The sequence below is a fragment of the Epinephelus lanceolatus genome, chromosome 19 (genome assembly GCF_041903045.1).
Source record: "Epinephelus lanceolatus isolate andai-2023 chromosome 19, ASM4190304v1, whole genome shotgun sequence".
NCBI lineage: Eukaryota > Metazoa > Chordata > Actinopteri > Perciformes > Serranidae > Epinephelus > Epinephelus lanceolatus.
In genome coordinates this window covers 20,470,013-20,491,407 of record NC_135752.1, presented here as the reverse complement: position 1 = coordinate 20,491,407, position 21,395 = coordinate 20,470,013, and the positions used below count along the sequence as shown (strand labels likewise).

The window sequence follows — 21,395 nt, the reverse complement described above, 5'->3', positions numbered from 1 at the left end:
CTTGTGATTGCTGTGGATTGGATTTATCCTACAACCTCCATCTCACTGCTGGGGGGGGGGGAATTTCCCTGCGTCTCAGCCTTAATCCTCTTTGACATTTGGTCAGTGCAGACGGAGGACTTTCCTGCAGGACTCTCAGAGCGGCTAAATGTCGTAATTGATGAGGTTCAACATAGAGTTCAGTGCGATGCTGTGTTCATACCCACTGACGCATGAGTTGTCCTTCATGGTGCAATTTATTTGGCATTTGATTAGATGTACATCTACCTCAGAAAAACACAAGCCCCCCCCACTGAAAATGAAGCAGTTTTAAATTTAAAGGCTATGAAAGAAAAGACAATGAAATGTAGCATTTGCTGTATTATACATAAAACATTTCAAATCCAATAAAATTAGTTGTCACACCACCATAGTCTAGCACAGAAACTACAGTGTAAATGCAGCTGTTGGGGTCATGGGCAGGTTTTTTTGATGCACACGGAGATGTTAAACTATATTTCTTTGAACCTACTGTACAGGACAGACTAAAAATGTTTCCATCAAAAGAAAAATCTCTCAGCATGCCAAAAGATAAAAACATGCACCGCAGCTCCAGAAAGCAGGTTGGAAAATAAAACCAAAACAAACTTGATGAAAAAGAAAAATCCAAACCAGAACACTGTCTCCTACACACACACACACAGACACACACACGCACATGCAGACGCTACTTCTTTTCCACAATTTATGAGATTTTGTTTGTTGGGTAATCCGCTGTGGATTGTCAATGCCAAAAAGAAAATTAAAGAAAAATGGGGAAAGTAAGCTTGAGCACAAAAAACAAACAAAAAAAAAAAAAGTTTTAAAGTTAAGTTTTAAACATACAGTACATTCAAACATGAGATACACAGACGTGCATTCAGACACACATTTACAGCTGATTTTCTTGAGGCAGATCAAAAGCGGTTTTGAATGCTGGTGGTTGTGGGTCGACTCTGATCTTCAGGTTTTGTAAAATTCATCCTTGAGTAAAATCAAGCGATTGTCGCCACAAAATGGGTCTTAACAAGTTCCAGATATACAAGTTTACACTTCTCTTTTATTACAATTGTTTTACTTCGATCCCACTGAGAAACAAGGACGGTAACAGACCCATCAACACCAACAGAAAAAAGACTCACAGCTCCGTCAGTAGCTGAAAACGACCTCAATAACTGAGATAACAGATGTATCGCGTGAAGAATCACACATACAAATACATCAAGAACAGAGGGGCAGCATCCAGATGTGACAAACTCCTCCCCTCCCCCGAAAAAAAGGAAACAAAAACCCTGATTTAATCGAGGGATGAGCGTGCAAAACATTGAGCTCTGAATTACTAAACATGGTTCAGTTAGCAAATACACAACTATGCAGCGAAGACTTAATAATAAAGTAACAACAATGGGACTGTCTGCATGATTAAACCACTTCATGATTGGAACAGTTTATCTCAAATAAATTGACTCAAATTTAATAAAGGGATGTCTTCCCTAGTCTTCACACGTACACTTGAAAAGCTTCATCGCTTCCTCTTGCTGATCCCACAATAAAACAATCAAGATTACAGCCTGCAGTCATAAATTATCAAAATAACACAATAACAAACTCAGATATTTATCAGTACCACAACATTCCTTGATACATAATGCCTTGTGTCAGCATTACCTAATAAAAACCCCCTACAAGCAGGAAACTAACCGTACTTTCTCGCAAGGTTAAACCTCTTAGTTACAAAACTTTTGCTGCAAATATGCGCTATAAACCTGGAAGACAGCGTCATGTATCAGACTAATAAGAAAGTGAGGGCACAGTAGATTCTTATGAGCAAGTAGAAATTGAGATCTGGGGGCGTCGGTGGCTTAGTGGATAGAGCAGGCGCCCCATGGTTGCCGCAGCGGCCCTGGTTCGACTCCAGCCTGTGGCCCTTTGCTGCATGTCACTCCCTCTCTCTCTCTCCCCCTTTCACACTTGTCTGTCCTAACAATTAAAGGCTAAAATGCCCAAAAACATATCTTTAAAAAAAAAAGAAAGAAAGAAATCGAGATCTGGGGACATGCCGTGACAGACGGGGCCGATGAGAACATTGTTGTAGCCTGGAGACCGACAGATCAACACAGATACGTCCGTTTGAACAACAGTAAGATGCAAACAAAAACGCACAAGGGACAATAGCTGGCGTCACTGTCCGTCTGTCGTTCTTAACCTTGTGCTGGACTGTGACGCACAGGTATTACAAATTTGACCGGCGCAGACCTGAAGGGGTATTTACATCAGGGCTTCTTGACCAATCGGACCAACTCTGAGATGTTTCAAAAGCTTTGCTTAGTCGATGCTAGAAGTAAAAGTGCAGCCTTCGCAGCCTCGATGTAGTGTTTTTTTTCTCTGTACAGAAACAGTCTGCTCTGCTCCCTCAGATGCCAGTGTTTAAAAAAAAAAAAAAAAAAAAAAAAACTCAGAAGGCCAACTGCAGGAAAGTCTTCAGAAAGAGGGCATCCTTGCACTTGAAAGAAGCACGCCGCTTCTGATGTGTCTGTACAAACTTTAACTCCCTGCAGTCAGCACTTTGACAAATGACACCACCGTCTGCTGCGTCCTCTCTTGGTGCAGAATGCACTCATGACCTTCCTCAACCAGCAGGTAATGTCCGGATGCAGCTCCCCGCCGTCCGTCCACAGTCCTATTATACTACGGTGCTGAGGGTGGAGGCGCAGTCCGTGGGCATGGAAGCGGGGGCGTGGCCATCTGTCGGGGTGTCAGGCCCCACCAGGAGGGTGCTGCTATCTATGGAGTCCTCCCTCTCCTGAGAGGACGGCGCCGAGGCTGGCACAGGGGCAGGGGCGTTGGGAATATCGGACTGAAGCCCGTCTCCCATAGCGTTCATCTGGCTCGGCACCATGGAAACCCCGTTGTGTCCTGCAGGTGATGACAAAGAGAGGAAATGAAGACGGGAGCTTAACATAGTACATGATGAGATACGTGAATAACAGCATTGCCGCCTACCGAGGTCCACGTAGAGGAGGCTGTCTGGGTTGATGGAGGCTTCGTACGGAGGAGGAGGGTCGTCGGGGTGCTGGATGTCAGGGTATTTGTAGGCTGCGTACGGTGGAGGAGGCTCTTGGAAATGGAAAGCGCCTCCCTCTCCATCATCAGACAGATGCAGGGGAGTGAGGCCGGTGCCAAAGGCATCCGGGCCGTAGTCAAAGCCTGGGACTCGTCTTCCAAGGTTAAAGTGGTGCACTGAGCAATAAAAACAGACAGAGACAGAGGATGATGTGAAATGACTGCATTTATGATGCATCCATGAAATGAGCCTTTTAAAAGAAACCTCCATTTACAGCACAAATGTAAGGTGCAAGAAAAAGGAGAGAGGTTTATGCGACTGAATTTTTATAAGTGTTTCTACAAGACGTTTTCCTTAACATTCTTTAGCTACGAGGGAGTCTGAATTCTTGTTCAGATAAACGATGACTGTTTACTGAGAGCATGGTGCCTTAAGAAGTCGACACCAATAAACCTTTTTTTACTTTTACCGACATTAAACTAAAGCTTTGTGTATTGCAGCACTTGAAATTAATATAAATAAAAACCTGGTGCTGCATGTAATTTAACTGAGACTAATTACAATGAGAAAGCCTTAAACTACATGATCAAATTACTATTAATTAGAGAGCAGTATGTGTGAGTGTCCAACAGGCTTAATGCTCACAGTTTCCGCCAATCAGAGTTTCGATGCGTTCACGTCTCCGCTGACGGAGCCTGTGCACCATGAAGAGCAGCAGGGAGAGGATGAGGAAGGATGAGATGCAGCTGACGATCAGTCTCATACCGCTGGCCATCGAGTCAAACAGGCTGTTTCCATCTGAGGGAAAAGAGAGGAAAGAACGACAAAATAAGAGTATCACACGCTGAGAGCTCTGTGGTGCTCTTGAGTATGAGAAATGGACACGTTGTTCTGGCTTAGCTCTGAAAAGAATTCTGCATTTTTCATGTGTGAAGAGTTGTGTCAATTGAGTTCATGAAAGCATCTAGTAGTAGATGGTAGATGCCAGCTCTTCAGTTTAATAGAGGCTAGACTGAATCCTGATTAATTTTTTAACAGTATTTTACAGATATTTTAGAACAAAGGTTTTTCTTGCAAAAAGTGTAAAAAGTACTCTAACTGAAAGAGTCAGCAAAAACTTGCCAAAGGTTGCAATAAATAATAAAAAATAACTGTAGATCTGTGAGGAGCTCAGAGAAACCATAGAGAATAAATACTTAAAGATAGTTTGGAACTTATAAAGTCGGGTTAAAGTTATATGCTTAAATCACACAGTAACACAAACAAACAAACTGATCGAGGCAGCAGTAGACCAGCAGCCACTGGGTTCAGCAAGCTAAAATGACTGTCTCTGTAAATGGAGTCTGGTGGCAAGAGCGATATAACGGCTTCAGTCCCCCGTTGGAAGGGCTGTCTGACAGCAAGGTCAAGAGATAAAAATATTCTAAATATAGCATACACTTAAACTAACATTTTTTTTTCAAGTGGTTAAAGTACATTTTGCTGCTGCCCCCCAGCACAGCTTCCTACTCCTGCCTGCTTCTCTAAACTGGGGGCGTATCGACTAACATCTATTGCGTGTAATACACTGACTATGGATAAGTACCTCATACAACCACTTCAAATTCTATATTCTGCGAATGTGGTAATACCTGGGTCCAGGCAGGTGAACTTGCAGCACTCTTTAGGATCCTTGCGGAAGTGCTGGCAGCCCTGCGGACGCTCACACAAAGCTGCCACACACATCTCAGGCTCGCCGTCGTGACACGTGCAGCTCAGACACGGGTCGTCCCCTTTAGGGGTGAAGTAGTAGCCCTCGTTTACAACGTTGTCTTTTATATCCACGCACGTCTGCCCTGTTGGGAGAATATGACATTGAAACATTGTCCAGAATAACCCTTATACGGCTGGAAACTAATAGCTCCACAGCTCGGAAGGAAAAGCCAAATTGAGTACATACTCCTTTTGCAGAGGAAGGGGAACTTCTTGTAGCAGTTCTCAGCGTGCCAGCTGTGCAGGCCTCGCTCATTCATGCTTTTGATCTGAAAGCGCTGCAGCTGGGCACAGAAGACGTTGTCCTGCGTGGGAGACGCCTCCCCAAAATTGGTTAGACCCTCAGGTGGCAGAAAAACCTGCATCGATCCTGTTGAGGCAAAAAAAAGACAAAACATTTTTAAGCATTAAAACAAGTTACATAGCAATAGTCGACTTTCTTAAGCCCATAAAGCCACACACCTTTGTAAGCAACCTCCCAGCGGCCCTCCAGGGAGTGGTTCTGATTGGTGATCACATACTGGTAGCCCACCCAAAACCTTAAAAACAAACAAACAAACAAATCAAACTACAACAATGTATAAATTCACTGTGTCAGTAGGTCCATTTCAGGGGGTATGCATCAGCCAGCTACCAATTTAAAGTTCCAGCATTGGCCACTAGATGGCCTGCAACCTATGACAAAGCACTCTCACTCCCAACCTCTGCTCAAACACACAGATACATTTGACTGTATATTTAGACTTGACATAAAAACGAAAACTGCGAACTATAAAGGAACTTAACTTCTTACAGTTTTTCTCAACTGCTAAGACATGCTTAATGAAACTAAGACCCACTTGATCTTCATCATCACCTTCCTATCACAGCAGAAGCCTTTTCTTGCAAATGTGTTAACACTTTTTATTTAGTTTCACACATTTCTCACACCCTTGTCTCAAACAGTAAACACAGATCTCATTAAAAGACCCCAAAGTGTATCAGATTAACTGTGTAACCAAATGAAAACATCGATTCAAATCTGATAGAAGTTGCTTGCATGATTATGAATCTTTAATGCGCCTGTGTGAAACTCCTCTGCACAACTCTTTAATCAGCAATCAGTACTTATTCGACTATAAAAGATGGCACCTCTGCGCTGCTATTTGCAAGCATGGATCAAAGCAGCCAAAGGCACGAAAAATGAATAATGAATGTACTAAAATGAAGAAAACCTTCTTAAGAGTCTCTTTCTACAGTATTTAATCAGGGTATCTTAAAAAGACTAAAAAGTGCCGGTGCAGAGTGCAGCAAGGGTTTGTTATCTGTAGTAAAATCATCTTTGAAGAGATGAACAGTTCATGATGTGATATGCTTGTTTGGCCAGCAAATGTCAGTTTGTGTGTGAATTGTTTTGAAAATGTAACTTCTGAATGAACAAATGTGTTCAAGCAAAAGAGAAAAACTGTAAGACTGATGTGAAATTTAAAATAAAGAACTCACTTGCACTGGTCTCTGCGCTCACAGACTTTGTCGTCAAAATCCACCTCGATCTTCAGTATGAACTGCAGCTCCTCGTTGGTGACAAAAGTGGCCAACGAGCCGTTGACTTTCTGACAAGTGTCCACGGCCTGCCAGTAGTTCTCGTTCCTCAGGTACACTTTGTAACAGCTGGCCGTCTTCTCGTAGTGGTGCCACCCACTGGGGCATTTCTCTGTGGGTGGAAGAGAAACACTGGGGTTGATACAAGCTGCGTGCACATAATGCATAATGCAGATCAACAACTTTAATATCAACTACAATTAACTGAAGGGAGTGAAGTGAGATGCTTACTGTTGAAGCGCACGGGCTGAGCCACACCGATGACATCTTCTACCTGGTCATATCCGTTGCCAAAACGAAACCTTTCCTCTTTTATAGCTGCAGGGAAAAAAAGACTCCAGGTCATGAAGTGTGGACAAGTTTTTTTCTAACCTGTATTTAGTTACTAAAAAGGAACACCAGTTATTTTTCCAGCGCACGTACTGGTGTGTGTTGTGCAACCTGTTAAAAGCCTGTGATGTAATGAAACAGGCATTTCATTTGTCTGATAGCCTGATAGATTATTAGATGAACTGTCAGTGCTGCACCAGCTCTGCCTGGTGACTCCAAGTCCTAAATTCTGTGTGTGTGTGTGTTTTTTGTGAAAAATGATATGCACTGACAACTATTCACTAACTGTCTCTCTTATTATTTACTTAATGTGCTTTGAATCAACATTTCCTCCTGTGTCAAGGTTCATTACTTATGACAAGACTTAAATGTGTCTTTGCAACTCAAAAAAATATAGAGGAAGTTGATAGAAATTTGAGGAAGATAAAAGCAGAACCAAAGCATTACTTGGTTTATTTTAAAGCAGTAGTGTATCCTCTTGTATCACTTGGAGTTTACAGTGATTCAAATCTAAAATGGCAGCATTGTCTAGTTGTCTACATACAGCAAATTCTAGACCCATTTCTAAGGCGAGATTTGATTTACACCAGAATGAATCTCCCATATTATAACATATCCACTGTTTTATCCAAGAAATATGTTGCTAGACATGACAAAAAAATTGTCATTTCCTTAGTTTTTCATAGTATACAGCATCAAATATTCAGAGATCAACAGGAAGAAGAGCAGCACGTAAAAAGAAGAAGGAAACACAGACTAACAGTGTAACACATTTCAGTAAAATAAAAAAAGGAACAGAAGCAGGCTGATTATTATTACCTGTGCTGAAAGCTGTCTGCTGATCATTAAAGGTGATTTTTATATAGCATTACAAGCTCAGTTTTCTCTAGATTAATTGAAATAATTATCATAGACAGAACAGGCAATAAGCAGGAATTACAGGTTATAAAAACAGATCATTGTACACTATAGCAGGAGTTTCTTCTGCTTTGAATTATGAAGGAAGAACGAGCAACTCAGCTCCCCAAAGTAACACATTAGCTGAACTGAAAACATAACTACTTTCAATTTTTTAAGTTGTTGTTATTGTACATCATTAATGTAAGTAGTCTTTTGTTTGCACCCCTGCTTATTTTTGTACAGTCTGCTACAGCATGTGTTTGTTGCAAACTGTAATACCTTGTCCTCTTGAACCTGCATTGACGTTATAAGGTTGGACAGTTTTTGCTGGTATTTTGTCTAGCTGGATTTAGCGTGAGGAATTGCTCCACCTTGCCATGCTATCCAACAAAGAGCTAATCCCAAACAAGAACATTGATTTCCATGCATGCTGTTGATTTAGCAGACAATAAGCCCTCGTTGAGGCATGTGTGAGCCTTGTTTGGGTTTTTCTTGCCTTCCTCTGTGAAGCTGCAGCGACTCAGCACATAAGGAATGAGTAAATACATAATGTTCAGCTTTTTATACCGATAATAATCAGCAGATCTGCTTCTGAACATACTGTGTATGAATTTGTGGGGAGTACTTATGATGGGCGAATAACCCAAGAACCCAAATGGTAATCTTCTAACAAACAACTCCTGCTTTTATTGCCTGTTCTATAAATGGTGGTTTGGCTGAGGGATAAATGGAGTCCTGTGTTATAAACTTAATCAGTATACAGTGTTGTTGGCAGGCGTACAACGTTAACTCAAAGGCATGCACGACTACTGCTGTATGGAGGTCACATGCTGATCCCAATCCTTTCAATAATTCCTATTATGCGGTCAGAGATCTGGGGATAAGGCCTCTCTGGATTTAACGGGGGAAAACAATAGGATTTCGGTCAAAGGCTTAGCACTGCAATGTCTATGCAGTGTTGAAGAGATCAACTAGCAGTAAATAAAAACAGAGACACATGTGCAGCCACTCAGAGTTTAACTCTGCCTCCCCCTGCCATCTGACGCTGTCAGTCCGGGGCTGCTAGTCTTGAATTTTGATTTCCTGTGGTGGATTAAGAGGACTTTTTTGTACCTGCAGAGTTAAAACGACATCCAAGCTGTTTGGTAAAGTAAACCAGCTGGACTGAACTGTGCTCAGGGTTTAAAACACTATAAATGTGACTGGGTTGTCCTTCAGTTCAGTCAGGGATGCATTTGTGCTCACACTACAGGCTGCTTCTGCTCATATGTGGTCTGCACGCATCAAGGAGCATCTCTGGATGTCGCTTGATTAGATCCCTAAAGCGTTCTGGGTGCATTCACACCTGTTTTTAGAGCCATCCAGCTGTGATCTGAATCGTCCAAGTGTGAAAGAGGTCCAGGGTGTTGCTATTCTTTCCAGAAATCAATCATGTTATGGGTGTTAGGTAACAGAGTGGGTGTAAAAGGGCTTAAGTGAGCTATACTCACGGGGACAGTCCATCTCGTCACTCTTGTCCTCACATGCTGTCCAGCCGTCACACTGCCAGGACATTGGGATACATTGCATCTTCCCACTGCGGCAGGCAAACTGCCCAGGGCTGCAGCGCTGCTCTGAAATACAACAAGAGAGTTCGTGTGGTCAAACCTGCACGTGACTGAGCCATTTTTTCAAACAGGAGAAAAAAACATTTAGAGTCAGAGTCCAGCGGAGGACTGAATAAAGCCACGTGAGTTGATAAAATAAGAGATGGTGTTCTGGTGAAAATTTGAGGGGTATGAAATACATAAACTGATTTTCAGTGTTCTTCCTGATAGAGACTGGGTGCAAACTGAGAAAATCACGGTCAAATAAGACTACCACTGCACCAGTGAGATGAACTTAATCAGCAGTATATATAAATATACACACTTCCTGTCAGCATGTTAGCCCACGTCTCGCTGACTCAATATACTGAGAAAGCATAGAAGGGCATGAAAGTTATTGGTAGAGCTTAAAAAAGGATGCTTGGAAAGAAAACCCACAGCCATTGGTAACTGAATATGTTTATAGTAATCCAGAGAAACCTAACGTGAACCTACTAAGTCAGACCACTGAAAATGAAACAATAGGACTTTTGTAATCATGTCTTCAAGTAACAGCTAGTTATAAGGGCAACTGGAAGGAGGTAACCTCAGACTCACATTTTTGTCTGTTAATAACCTTCAGCAATACAGTCTGTGCTAAGAAGGTCTCCACGCCATGTTCCTTACACGATGAAGGAACAAGTCCATAAGCAGACTCAAACAGGGCCCTATTCAGAAAGCAGGATTAGTGAAAACTCTGAGTATGTTAAGCCTGAGATTAGGGAAACTCTGACTTTTCCATCTCACAAAGCCAGTTCAGCGTAACCTTGAGTCACTATGGCAATATACTCTGTGGCTTGCAGGTTTGCTTAATCTAAGCCTGAGGCTGATTGCCTGCTGAGCATGTAGCAGGAAGCAGAGACATTGCGCGTTCTTCTGAGAATTAAGTCATAGATGTTGAGGCACAAATTATTCAGAGGCTGTTGAGTCAGGAGAAGGTGATTAGACCCCGTTTGGATGTCTTATCGTTTCCAGAGGAGTGTCTGTATGAAAGACACAATTTCACCTCACACTATCATTTATCTTAATCTGTTCCACCCAGATATATCAAATGTTACATATTGTGGATTTGCATTATCATCGGAGCAAATTTTATGCATTGCCCTTTGATTCTTCGGCAACGGCAGTTTTCTTTATAACAACGGAGATACTGTACACATCACCGAGGCAACAGTTTGTAGGACCGTAAAAAAAGTGACTCCGGCTCTGAAAAGACTTTTGCCCGTTTTTGTTCTGGAACAGAAAACTTGTTTACATGGACTCAAATATTCCACTAATAATCACAACAATAGTCCAATCAGAATATAAATGCCTCATGTAACCACCTCTTTCGGATGAGACTAGCCTAATCTGTCTCGATTGGAGGGAATTTTCAATCAGGCTGAAAGGGGCGATGTAAACCTTTCATAATCTATTCATTTGAAAAAATATTAGTGCCTAATGTAAACGTTTAATCTGATCTTTTCTCTCTGGTTGGATTAAAATTCTTTCTGCAAAATTTTCCCCCTACGTGAAGATAACATTAGGTGACATAGTGCGGCAGAAATGACATGTTGCAACAGCTGTTTCTACTAGATTGATTTAGTGCTCTGCTAGTGCTATTTTCTTATGTGAGAGCTTTGATTAATGAATGTATTCTGCAATTTTGATTTAGTAGCCTTTTGTTACACTGCAAGTTAAAAAAAGTTTCAAAAAAGTTCTGATTAAAAGCTTCGGGGCATGTAGACGCACATCTTGTTGGATCAATTCTTTAGCATCCATGTAAACATTTAAGTTGAAATCTCTCATCAGATGATTTCAATCAGACTGGAGAAACACGGTCCCTGTAACCAGCTAATGTTATTTATCACATTTGAGAAAGCTAAACCGATTGTCAAGCTGTTTTTAAAAAGTTAAAATATAAACTAGATAAGTTACTTTGAAAATCAGATTTAATAATGTTTTAGGGAATTCTGCTATTGTAAAAAACAAAAAATGCACAGATGTTTAGATAATGAAACAATCAGTGGTTTTCAGGCTTTATATTCTTTGAAGAGAGGTTTCTCTTTACCATCTGAAAATATTTAAGGGTCAGTTGTGTTTCAAAATTAAGGAGCTGCTGATATAATCTTACAAAAATGTCAGACAGCCACTACACTAAAAGATACACTGCATGCTTACCTGACAATAATCTTGCCAGAGCTAGCCGCGGACCTGAAACAAATAGAAACAATAGAGTGACTATCCTGTATGTCAGCGTGTTGTCTTTTACGGAACAATACGTTTTCTATAAGGATATCTATTAATTATACTGTCAGCAACTCTCTGGCATTTGTCAGTGCTCAGTGATTCCCCCGTTGCTTGCCCAGTAGAGGGTCCATTACACCATCTGTTCTTGGATACAGGTGGTGATGTTTACCTACAATAGAGCTGGACCACCCACTCACCTGACAAATATGGCAACACTATTTTTACTTAGAAAAAAAAAATGCCTGGAGCTATTTCAAGTGACTATTGTTTCATCTGTGTACCAACTAACCCAGGTGACATTAATACACACAAAGCAGACTTCTAGCTTTGATGATCCCACTGAGCAACAACCTACAGCGAACTTTAATACAGGGATTAAAACCAGCCTTTATTTGTACTACAGTTCTGACGGCTGCACAAATCATTAATGATTAGCCTGGAATAAAAACAAATGTGTGTACGTGCCTTGGAAATACACTGCAAAACTGAAATGGCAAAGGACTGATTTACTTCTACAAGTAAGAGGTTATTAAAAGTTTTCCCAATATTAACAATCACAGTGCAGCCTCACTAGTTGCTTTCTTTTCAGAGCCTAACCTGCAGCTTCTCCCTGGGTTTAAACACAATCCAACAGGACGACTGTTCAGACCTTCAAAAAAACATGATAATCATATTTTCAAAAACAGGAATCTCACATTACACCAGATGTAACCTTGTTCTGGTCTCCTGTAACAAAGGTCGCAAACCTGGCCTTATCAGGTTCTATTGACTTCATTTTGCACAACATCCTGCTCACTGTAAGTCCAGGATGTACCCAAGCTGAACAAGGTTAATTAAAATATAGGCCAGTGTAGTTATGAGGTGAGCTTCCTGTTTTTCAAACACCACATAAGGTCGTAGTTGATGGCCTAAATCGTTTCACCATTAGAATAGGTTTAAGAAGTGTGAAACTCCAGCAGAATGGTTAATTTAGATGCTCTGGGGCTCAACATTGAGGATTACCCAACCTCCCTAGGCAAATAAAATGCCATGTCGGGTTAGTAAACCTAGCCACTGTTTTTTTCTAGAGCAGATGATGGAAGTAACCTTGCCTCTTTCTTATATCTGTTAAGAGTTGCATGCACAGCACCGATCAGGCACTTGCAAGAAAATGGTGGTGGATAAAGACAAATTTTATGAGCTGAAGCACAAATGAGAATCTTAATTATCCTAGAAACAGGAGTTTGGGTGACGTTTGAAGATGTGGGCGAAACTCCTTTGAAAGCAAAGACTTTCACTTGGGGCAAGTAAATTTCTGACCCAGTTGCCCTACCAGGTAAATGTAAGAAAAAAAATTAAGAGCATACGAATAGTCTGGACACGGCTCTCAACATGCAGGTGGCTGAGCTGGCGGCTAGCAACTAACTGTGCTAACTCCATAAACTAAACAATGGCAAAAGTGCTAACAGAGCTTACAGTGTTAATCAGGGGGGAACCACAAGGTGGGCACTACGTTTCAAAGACTACGCTGTCTCGATATCAGTGGCAACTGCTGTATGAGCACAGTGCAAAGCAACGGCAGTTGGCCAGCCAGTGTGATACACAAAGGGACTCGCATGCAATAACATGCACGCGCGAAATGTCCAGCTTACCACACAGAGAAGCTCACACTACAACACACACAGAGGTGATGTGACTTCATTCTCTGCTCAGGACGCCATTACTCCACTATATCCTTACACAGCAAATAGAGGTTTGCTGCTATATTAATGCTATTATCAAATATAAATGATGACGAAAAACCTTAAGATCTGGGCTGAAAAACATTAAGGTTGACCTTAATGCCGATCGTCTTCCCTCTGCCTAAAAGGTGTCTAACAAAGCAGACGTCACCTTGTCTCAGTTAATGCTAAGTGGATTGAGACGCATTACAGGCCCGTCTCAGTCTCCTGGGACTGGATGCATTATTATCGATCCGATCGAGCCTGAATATGTGTCAAATTGATGGATAACATTAGAGACCACGTATCCCAAATGTGATGTTAATAATTAATGCATATACAGAATAATAGACTGGGCAAAAAATGCTTATGGCTTTCAAAGATGACAAGTCAAGTCAATCTTGTTTTAAGTGTCCTTGCAGGATATTTATGTGAAAATTTAGTGTCTCCTGTATATTTAAGACACATGTTACAAACACTACTACACCACAGGGAGATGTGAGCATTTTTCTTTGCTTGTACATGGCTGCATGGTGATGTACGAAATCCTCTGACAGCCAAAGACTTAAAATTTACATATTTTTTTCAATAATACACATTGTAATAAGACTTGTTGCTTTGCTATGTTAGCTTACAGAGAGGCTAGCGAGCAAACAAAGCCCTAATCCAGCTGAGGAATGTTTATCTAAAGCAGACTTGGCTTGAAAATAAACGCCTGATTTGTGCTTTCTGGTGCCTGCGGTTTGAACAAAGACCTGGCGCATGCACAGATCAGAATTCATTCTTTCTGTGCTTTTCCAATAACTGCAGCTGGGCAATTCACAAGAGTAGAAATCATTCAGAAACTGGTAGCCTACTACTTTTGGTTATCAGATATATCAGATTGAAGGCACAGCTTGGGCATCTCCAGGTTAAAAAAAGCCTCTTCTATATCAGCTCGAAGTTGAAGTGCACTTCCCTCGTCATTATCTGAACTTCCTGGGGATTGGGATGGAGTATCTGAATCTGCTGTGGTTCACAGCTGCCTGAAAGCTAATCTATGCTTCCGTGCTTGGTAGATAAGAGAGATTTTACTGCACACATTTATAGGGAGGTTTTGTTTTTTTGCTTTGAGACAAACTAGAAGAAGATGATGGCTCATAATGTACCACAACATGCCCAATGCGATCTAGTGAACATGCCTGACATGCATGTACACTTACTGCTGTATACAGTAATGCATCTGCCTGGGAATCCCTGCATTAATGATTGATGAATGACAAATAGAGAAGTACTAAAGGCCACAAGGAAACAGGGTAAAAATCGTTTCTTATCAAAGCTATTTCTCACACAAGCTTTGGATTTTGGGATGTCACGTCTATGAATGAGTGAACACTGGCTACCCCAAGCCTCTGCATCTCTTACGTAACCGACAGGAAAATACAATAAAGACTATGAGAGTGCCCCAACTCAGTATCACCGAAGTATAACGGCACAGTGAATTGGCCTTGTACACAGCGCACTGCATCATCCCCAGCCACTGATGATTCATATCAACACTGGGGCTCACTGTTAGAGGAAGTGAGTGGGCATTTCTTTCTTTCTTTATACCACCTCACATTTAAAACCAGTGTATTTTCTTTACACGGTGTGGATGAAAGCACTTTGGGTCCTATTCTTTCAAAAACATAGCTGTTTGGTTTGGGCTGGGAAATGAATCCTTGAGTTGTCTGACAGACCGGACACTTTCACTTCTTTTTAGCACTAACATGACAATTTCAATACAAAACTGTAAACATAGTTGCTCCTAAACACACAGCTGTAGCACTGAGGATAACTGTATTAGGGGAAAATATTAAGAGTGGTCATTTCTACTGCTCCAGAGTTACAAAGGATGATTTTCACTGACCTAGAGCATAAAATAAACCATAATCTATCTGCAGGCAGCTGGTGGGATCTCAGGTACAAGACCCTTGGCTTTCAAATGTATTGTCAGCTTGACAGAAATCTCTCTGCCCTGTGACACGGTCAGCTTCCTCCCCTGAGATTTTCCACAACATTTTCATTTCCTCCACATACACGTTCAACTGCTTGACAGTACAGGACAGCAGCATAAGCAAAATGTTGCAAAATGTTTCAGGTATGAAGGTGATAACATCTTGTTCTCGAGCCAGAAATGTGTGGAAGGTCAGGGCTGACTCACAGACTCTTGCGGCTAGAGACAATCATCTTTGCACCTAACTGATTATTCTTAAAATAACAGAATAATGTTATTTTACCAATTTGATTTATGAAAGACTAAATATTTATTTAAAGGTCTGGTAGTGTGTAGGATTTAGTGGTATCTAGCAGTGAAGTTGCAAATATCAACTCACTGAAACTTCTCTTGTGTGCCATCAAGTACAAGAACTACAGTGGCTGATGCAAAAACACAATTGGCCCTATCTAGAGCTGGTGCTTGGTTTGTCCATTCTGAGCTACTGTAGAAACAACATGGCGGACTCTGTGGAAGGGGACCCATTCTGTATGTTGTTTTACCTGCGCATTCTAAGATAATGAAAACACAATGATTCTTCGTTATAGGTCTTTATACACTAATGAAAACATAGTTATGAATATGAATTTCTGCCAGTATAGCCCGCTAAATCCTACATGCTGGACCTTTAACAGTTGCATTAATGGTGGATCACCTTTTTTACCATTTACAGCTAATAACAACTCAAGGATTAGAGTTATGTTATGTTGTACTTATGAATAAATGGCTCATCATTGTGCCAATGAACACCTCTCTGCTATTCAACATTTGAAAGTAAATTTTCTGCTCCCAGCTTTTTACAAGGTTCCCCTTGGCACAATTAGCTGAATGATGAAAAAGATACAAAAATCAATGGACCTTGTGCTTTTAGACAGTCAAACATAACGACGGTATGTCGAAGGCTGAATACTACATACTGTATATGCACTCTGTCACAAAGATGATTACCAAAAAAAAAAAAAAAAAAATTAATTTACCAGTCACAGTGGAATCTGGCTACATAAACCTAGCTTGATATTTGACCAAGCACAATAACTTCCACCACCATCACATCAACAACAAGAGTGTTTCCCACAAGTCATTTTTCACACCTTTATATCAATAGTCTTTCAGAAACTGTACATCACTGTGGCTGTTATTCAAGTCTTCTCCGTTTGGCCTGCTGCAACCTAACTGTCAACTGCAGAGTTGTCGGCGAGGTATCAGGTGAACAAAAACCTCTGACTGTTGATGGATGATGTCAAAAGTTAAACTACAGCCAACTTTTTTGTGCAGAACAAATTGTGTTACACGGGCAGCTGGTTTATCACTGACAGCTCAGCCCCACAGACGATAAACAAAGTTCAGTGGACGGGTTGCTCAAGTCGATGGCGGTGTGAAACGTGCGGCGAGATTTCAGCCTCATTGTGTCGACATATTCAGCCCAACCGAACTGTGACTGGTTCTTCAAAAATGTTTAGAGCATGCATTGAAGCAGTTCCCATATCTACTGTGTCTCCCATTTCTAGACTTCTGCAATAACATTGGGCAAAAGGTTGTGAAACGCACGGAAGAAATGGCCACATTAATCAGGTTAACAATCTATTTATGATCATGTGATATGCATGTCTCTGTGGTGTATAACTGACATGCACATAAGCTAACCACCGAGCCACCAAACTGACCTGATAATATATATATGATCATATCTATTTCCGTTTTTATATTTGTCACATACTTTTGCAATACTGTAAAAAACATACATGCATGAGTAACCAATGAACATTATTTGCATGTGCGACTTACTTGAGAACTAACAGTGATTCTAAACATATTTTGTATTTAAAGCATGTCCAACGTGTTTCATTTCCCCATCAGATCAGATGGAGAGTGTTAATAGCACAACTACATTTACAATGTTGCCTGGCTCACTATGTCGTCTGTAAGTGAAGCCTACCTGTGTGACATGAAAACTGTTTCATGCTCACACCTGCTCAAACATTTTTAAACTGAGTTACGCTCCAGCAAACTGGGTTATTCCTAAGATGAATGTCCAAGTCTTGTGGGCATTAAGCTTTGGGAAGCCTGCACTCGAAGTGTACCAGTGAGCTCTACAAAAAAACACACCCTCTGTGACACAGCCTGTGCAAAACATGATAAAACAGATAGTCGTCCCTGTAGGAGGCTTGGCATGAAGGCCATACTGTCCCCCAAACAACTAGGAGTGGTTTCAAACCCAGGCAATACTCTATTCAAATGCATTATGCCAGGGCTGAAGTTGTTTTTTCACAAAAAAAAAGGTGCTGCGTTCACTCTTTTGCATTAGAGAACATTATGAATTCACCTTTGAAAAGATGAGTAATTACACTTGATTACACTCTATAATTGAAAGCAAATGAAGCACAAAGGAGCTCCTAATATCAACTTAATTTCTGCTCAAGAAGCAAACACAAATGAACTATAGGAATCATGCAGTGCTGTGAATACAGTCCTCATTATTAAGCCAAACAACAACATGTTTGTTCATAGCTGGAACTGGAACAGTTTCTGCAATCCTTACGATTGTCAGGATCACAAGATCAGGCCTAAAGGAAACCACAAGATGCATTAATGTTCTAGACGCTTAAAGCAATCTGGGACGGACTGTGAAAGTGTTTGCATTCAAAGCAGCAGTACAGGGTATAAATTGAGGCAAATTCAATGAAATCATTTTGGTTTGGATCATAACACACGGGCATTTTGTGCCAGACATGACTACCTATCCCTGTACTGTAGATGGCTTGATTATTTACAAACATACACACTATGTATTTGCTTATCAGGGGGAATTTTGCATGTTTTAAACAGCCTAAATCATGGTTCGTGTCTGCATAATCAAAGCATCATGACAATTATAATACTGTCTAGTTATTCACTGGGATATGTGTTACTGTGTGACAAAAGGATGAGTCAATGAGGCAGATTTTGGGATGCAGGATCATGGATCTATGACATTTCAAATTGCAGCTTCACGTTAAAGCGGACACAAACCAAGTGGGTAAACACACCTAGGTTTAATTGTTTACACGCCTTTTTATACAAGTTGAGACACACACACACATTTTGTAATAAATAAATCTTTACAGCATAATATCTCAATGCAGCTGTATCAATAAGTGCAAAACAGCTTAGAAAAGAGGGGGAACGGTGTATATGTGAAACTGGCGTTTTTATTGGATATATTATAGCTACGTGGGCTGTATAAATCTTTTAGCGTTTCTTGATTATTACTGATACAGGTTTTAGTTTGCTAACTTGTATATTTTTGGTGCTACAGTACCGAGAGGCAGGCGGTCCTCCACGCCGCCCAGCAGTAGCCGAGCAGCGGTCTAAAAACTACAAGAGTCCCTGGTCTATCCAGCGGGCCTTTCCGCCTGACCTGCCGCTTTGCTTACAGCTGTAATCTCTGTTTCCCCCACTTCCCAGCCGAGCCCACGGGAGTGTACGCAAAGCAAAAACAACTTGGATGTATTTACCTGTCCGTGGTGGGTCCGTTAACGTGAGGACGAAGAGAAGAGAGAAGAGGACGAAACTGCTGCTGTCAGCCTTTGGCAACATTTATCCTCCATTCATAGTAACTCCTCTATCCAGAAATTTAAAAAATATACCGAGGATCTGCGCCGCCGCCGCCCTCTCCGGAGTTATAACGTTAACCGCTTAACACACTTTGTACCCATTTTTATGCTCTCAAAGCGGCTGCTAACGGAGAAAAATAGCGTCTGTAACGTTACTGTGAAGCATAGCCGCACCGCACAGCGACGCGGATTGTGGTTAACCTGGCCGAGCAGCTAACGTTAGCTAACTGGCGCTGCCGTGAACGTCCGTCCTCTCCTGCTGCTCGGTGTGGAGCGGCGCTGATCCAAGATGGCTGCGGCCTCCCATCACAACAATCCCAAACATTCAACACACAGGCTATCAGCTGGAGGAGCTGTCGGGGCGGAGTTTAGCCGCTTATACCCAGTGTGACACACGATAACCAATCTCTATTTGTGTGTGAGTGTATGTGTGTGTGGAGATCGTTATGAGATGAATCTAACCCAAAATATCAGAGCGGATGGCACGGACACACAAGCGGCGCTGGTGACTGGCGCAGTTTATCAATTAGGGCTGCTGGCACACAGGGCGGTGTATCATCCGCTGGTCACGCACACCACAAGACTCTGATCAAGTGTGATTGTGCTAATTAAAAAAGATAATTAGATGTAACGACATAGTTAACCTCAAGGTCACGAATTTACGTGACCTTATATCATCCATCACTCCACTTAAGGAGGGATTTATTCTAAAAGCCAAGCCAACTAAAGTTATTTCACCCAAAGCAGTCATGAAAGGAGATTTGGGATCCTTGAGAAACCTTTGTACTTAAAATGCATAAATATGTATTTCTCCCCAAAATATAATTGGCTCCATTTCATGGTCCTCCATCTCTTCCTGGGACAGTGTGACCTATTTGACCTTGTGTGTGAGCCCATGGGTCAGACTCCAAGACTTCCATTATCATAATAAGTGAGTCTGTGTCTTTGAGGGAACTTTATGGCTAATTCTGCAGTCATTTTGGAAAATATATCCAATGTGTTAAAGGTCCAGTGTGTATAATTAAGGGGGTGATATTGGCATGTATTATATGTTGTGTTTTTTCATTTTAAAAATATTATCACCTGAAAATGAGAACTGTAGTGTTTTGTTACCTTAGACCAGGGGTTGGCAACCGTAACTATCAGAAGAGCCCTTTTTCACCAAAATAATGAGCCGCAAAACATGCACTGCTTATCAAGTCTGAATCGGCCTATATTGCTAACTGGTCTAAATGAGCATTCATTAAAATGTTTTACACAAGGTGGCTACTCTGCAGTTGGCTATTATTGATTATTTGGGACTTTAACTTTGCGGAGTTTACGGTAAAAGCAAATTAATCTATCTGCATACTTTTGAATTCTCTATTTTTTCTCCAACACTTTTACTTTTTTGGATTTGGAATCAAAAGCAAGCCTAGCTGGGGTGACTCAAGACTAACCACTGCTAAAGGTATGTAAAAGGTGCCGGGGGGAGATGTATGATGCACATTTTAGTTGTCTATGTCTAAACATTTATTTTTATTTTGTGCAGAGATGCATAATTCCTTAAGGCCTACAACAAATGAAAATCTGAATGTAAAAAAAAAAAAAGTCGTTCATTTCCATATGATTTTTTTTTAGTCAAAGCCACAAGGAGCCCCTGAAGAAGGGCTAAAGAGCCACATTAGGCTTCAGAGACGCAGGCTCCCTACCACTGCCTTAGACTGGGCCATTTAAATCTATATAGGGAGTGGGTCCTTGTCTACCGATATTGCCATGTTGCACTGCCATGTTTCTACAGTAGCCTAGCCCCTCTGTGACGAGAGGGTTGGGAAAACACTGATTATTTAAAACATGAAACTTCTTTGTTTTCACCGGTTTAAATCACAGGAAAAGACCTCTGCCCTCCTCAACAATGAACACTGAAGGAATTTTAACCTGAAGAAGATAAAGCTGGTTGCAATCGACAATCCTCACCGCTAGATGCTAGAAAAAACCCTCTAAATCTTACGCACTGTTCCTTTAACTGCCATTTTCAGGCTTTATGTACATAACACTGCCCACATTATATGGTATGCTCGCTGACTCTGCTGCTATAAATCACCACTGACACTTTAGCCTACAATTTCTTTCACCAATTTTTTTTGTATAGTTTTTCTCATTCTACCTTAGTTTTTTAATATATCTCTCATTTTTTATGTTTTTACTTTATTTATCTGTACTATTGCTGTCTATGTGCTACTTTAACCGAACTTCCCATCTGGGGATTAATAAAGGTTTATCTTATCATGTGTTAGGAACCATGAGCATACCATCAAAGGTCATGTACACATGGACATGTGAAACAGGGCTGCACAACATGTAAAATATATATATTGCGATTATTTACTGCAATTGCAATAAGTTGAAATTTAATTGGGAATGGTATTTTTTGCATTTTGTATTTACTAAAAAGTATATAAAAGCAATGATGATGTGATGTTTGCTGGGATCTGTGCCAAACACACATGCTCCCTCACATCTGGAATATGATTTTTAGGCTGGAGTATCTCTGTAACACTACAATGTTTTATCTGTAATGGATCAAAAAAATTGCAACTCCTGCAATTG

At 41.0% G+C, this 21,395-nt stretch overlaps 1 protein-coding gene across 2 annotated transcripts; it reads right to left on the bottom strand.

The window, feature by feature from the left end:
* Positions 1-217: 217 nt before the first annotated feature.
* On the bottom strand, positions 218-19,110 carry dgcr2 (DiGeorge syndrome critical region gene 2). Of its 2 annotated transcripts, XM_033647078.2 has the most exons (11): positions 18,708-19,110; positions 11,431-11,463; positions 9,136-9,258; positions 6,647-6,733; positions 6,317-6,527; positions 5,297-5,373; positions 5,022-5,204; positions 4,714-4,917; positions 3,728-3,880; positions 3,022-3,258; positions 218-2,934 (listed from the first exon to the last, which is right to left on the bottom strand). In XM_033647078.2, exons 1-11 carry the CDS (start codon positions 18,787-18,789, stop codon positions 2,702-2,704), a joined length of 1,623 nt encoding a protein of 540 aa, XP_033502969.1. In that variant the 5' UTR covers positions 18,790-19,110; the 3' UTR covers positions 218-2,701. The 2 variants fall into 2 exon arrangements, with proteins under 2 accessions (XP_033502969.1, XP_033502971.1); XM_033647080.2 differs by lacking the exon at positions 11,431-11,463 and having other exon boundaries at positions 18,708-19,063.
* Positions 19,111-21,395: the final 2,285 nt, after the last annotated feature.

Bases quoted from the DNA above. Each gene is read 5' to 3' on its own strand.
- dgcr2 (XM_033647078.2), bottom strand. From the start codon at position 18,789: ATGTTGCCAAAGGCTGACAGCAGCAGTTTCGTCCTCTTCTCTCTTCTC. The intron at 11,464-18,707 runs GTAAATACATCC...TATTTGTTTCAG, and splicing joins AACGGACCCACCACGGACAG to GTCCGCGGCTAGCTCTGGCA. The intron at 2,935-3,021 runs GTAGGCGGCAAT...CATCACCTGCAG, and splicing joins CCTCCTCTACGTGGACCTCG to GACACAACGGGGTTTCCATG.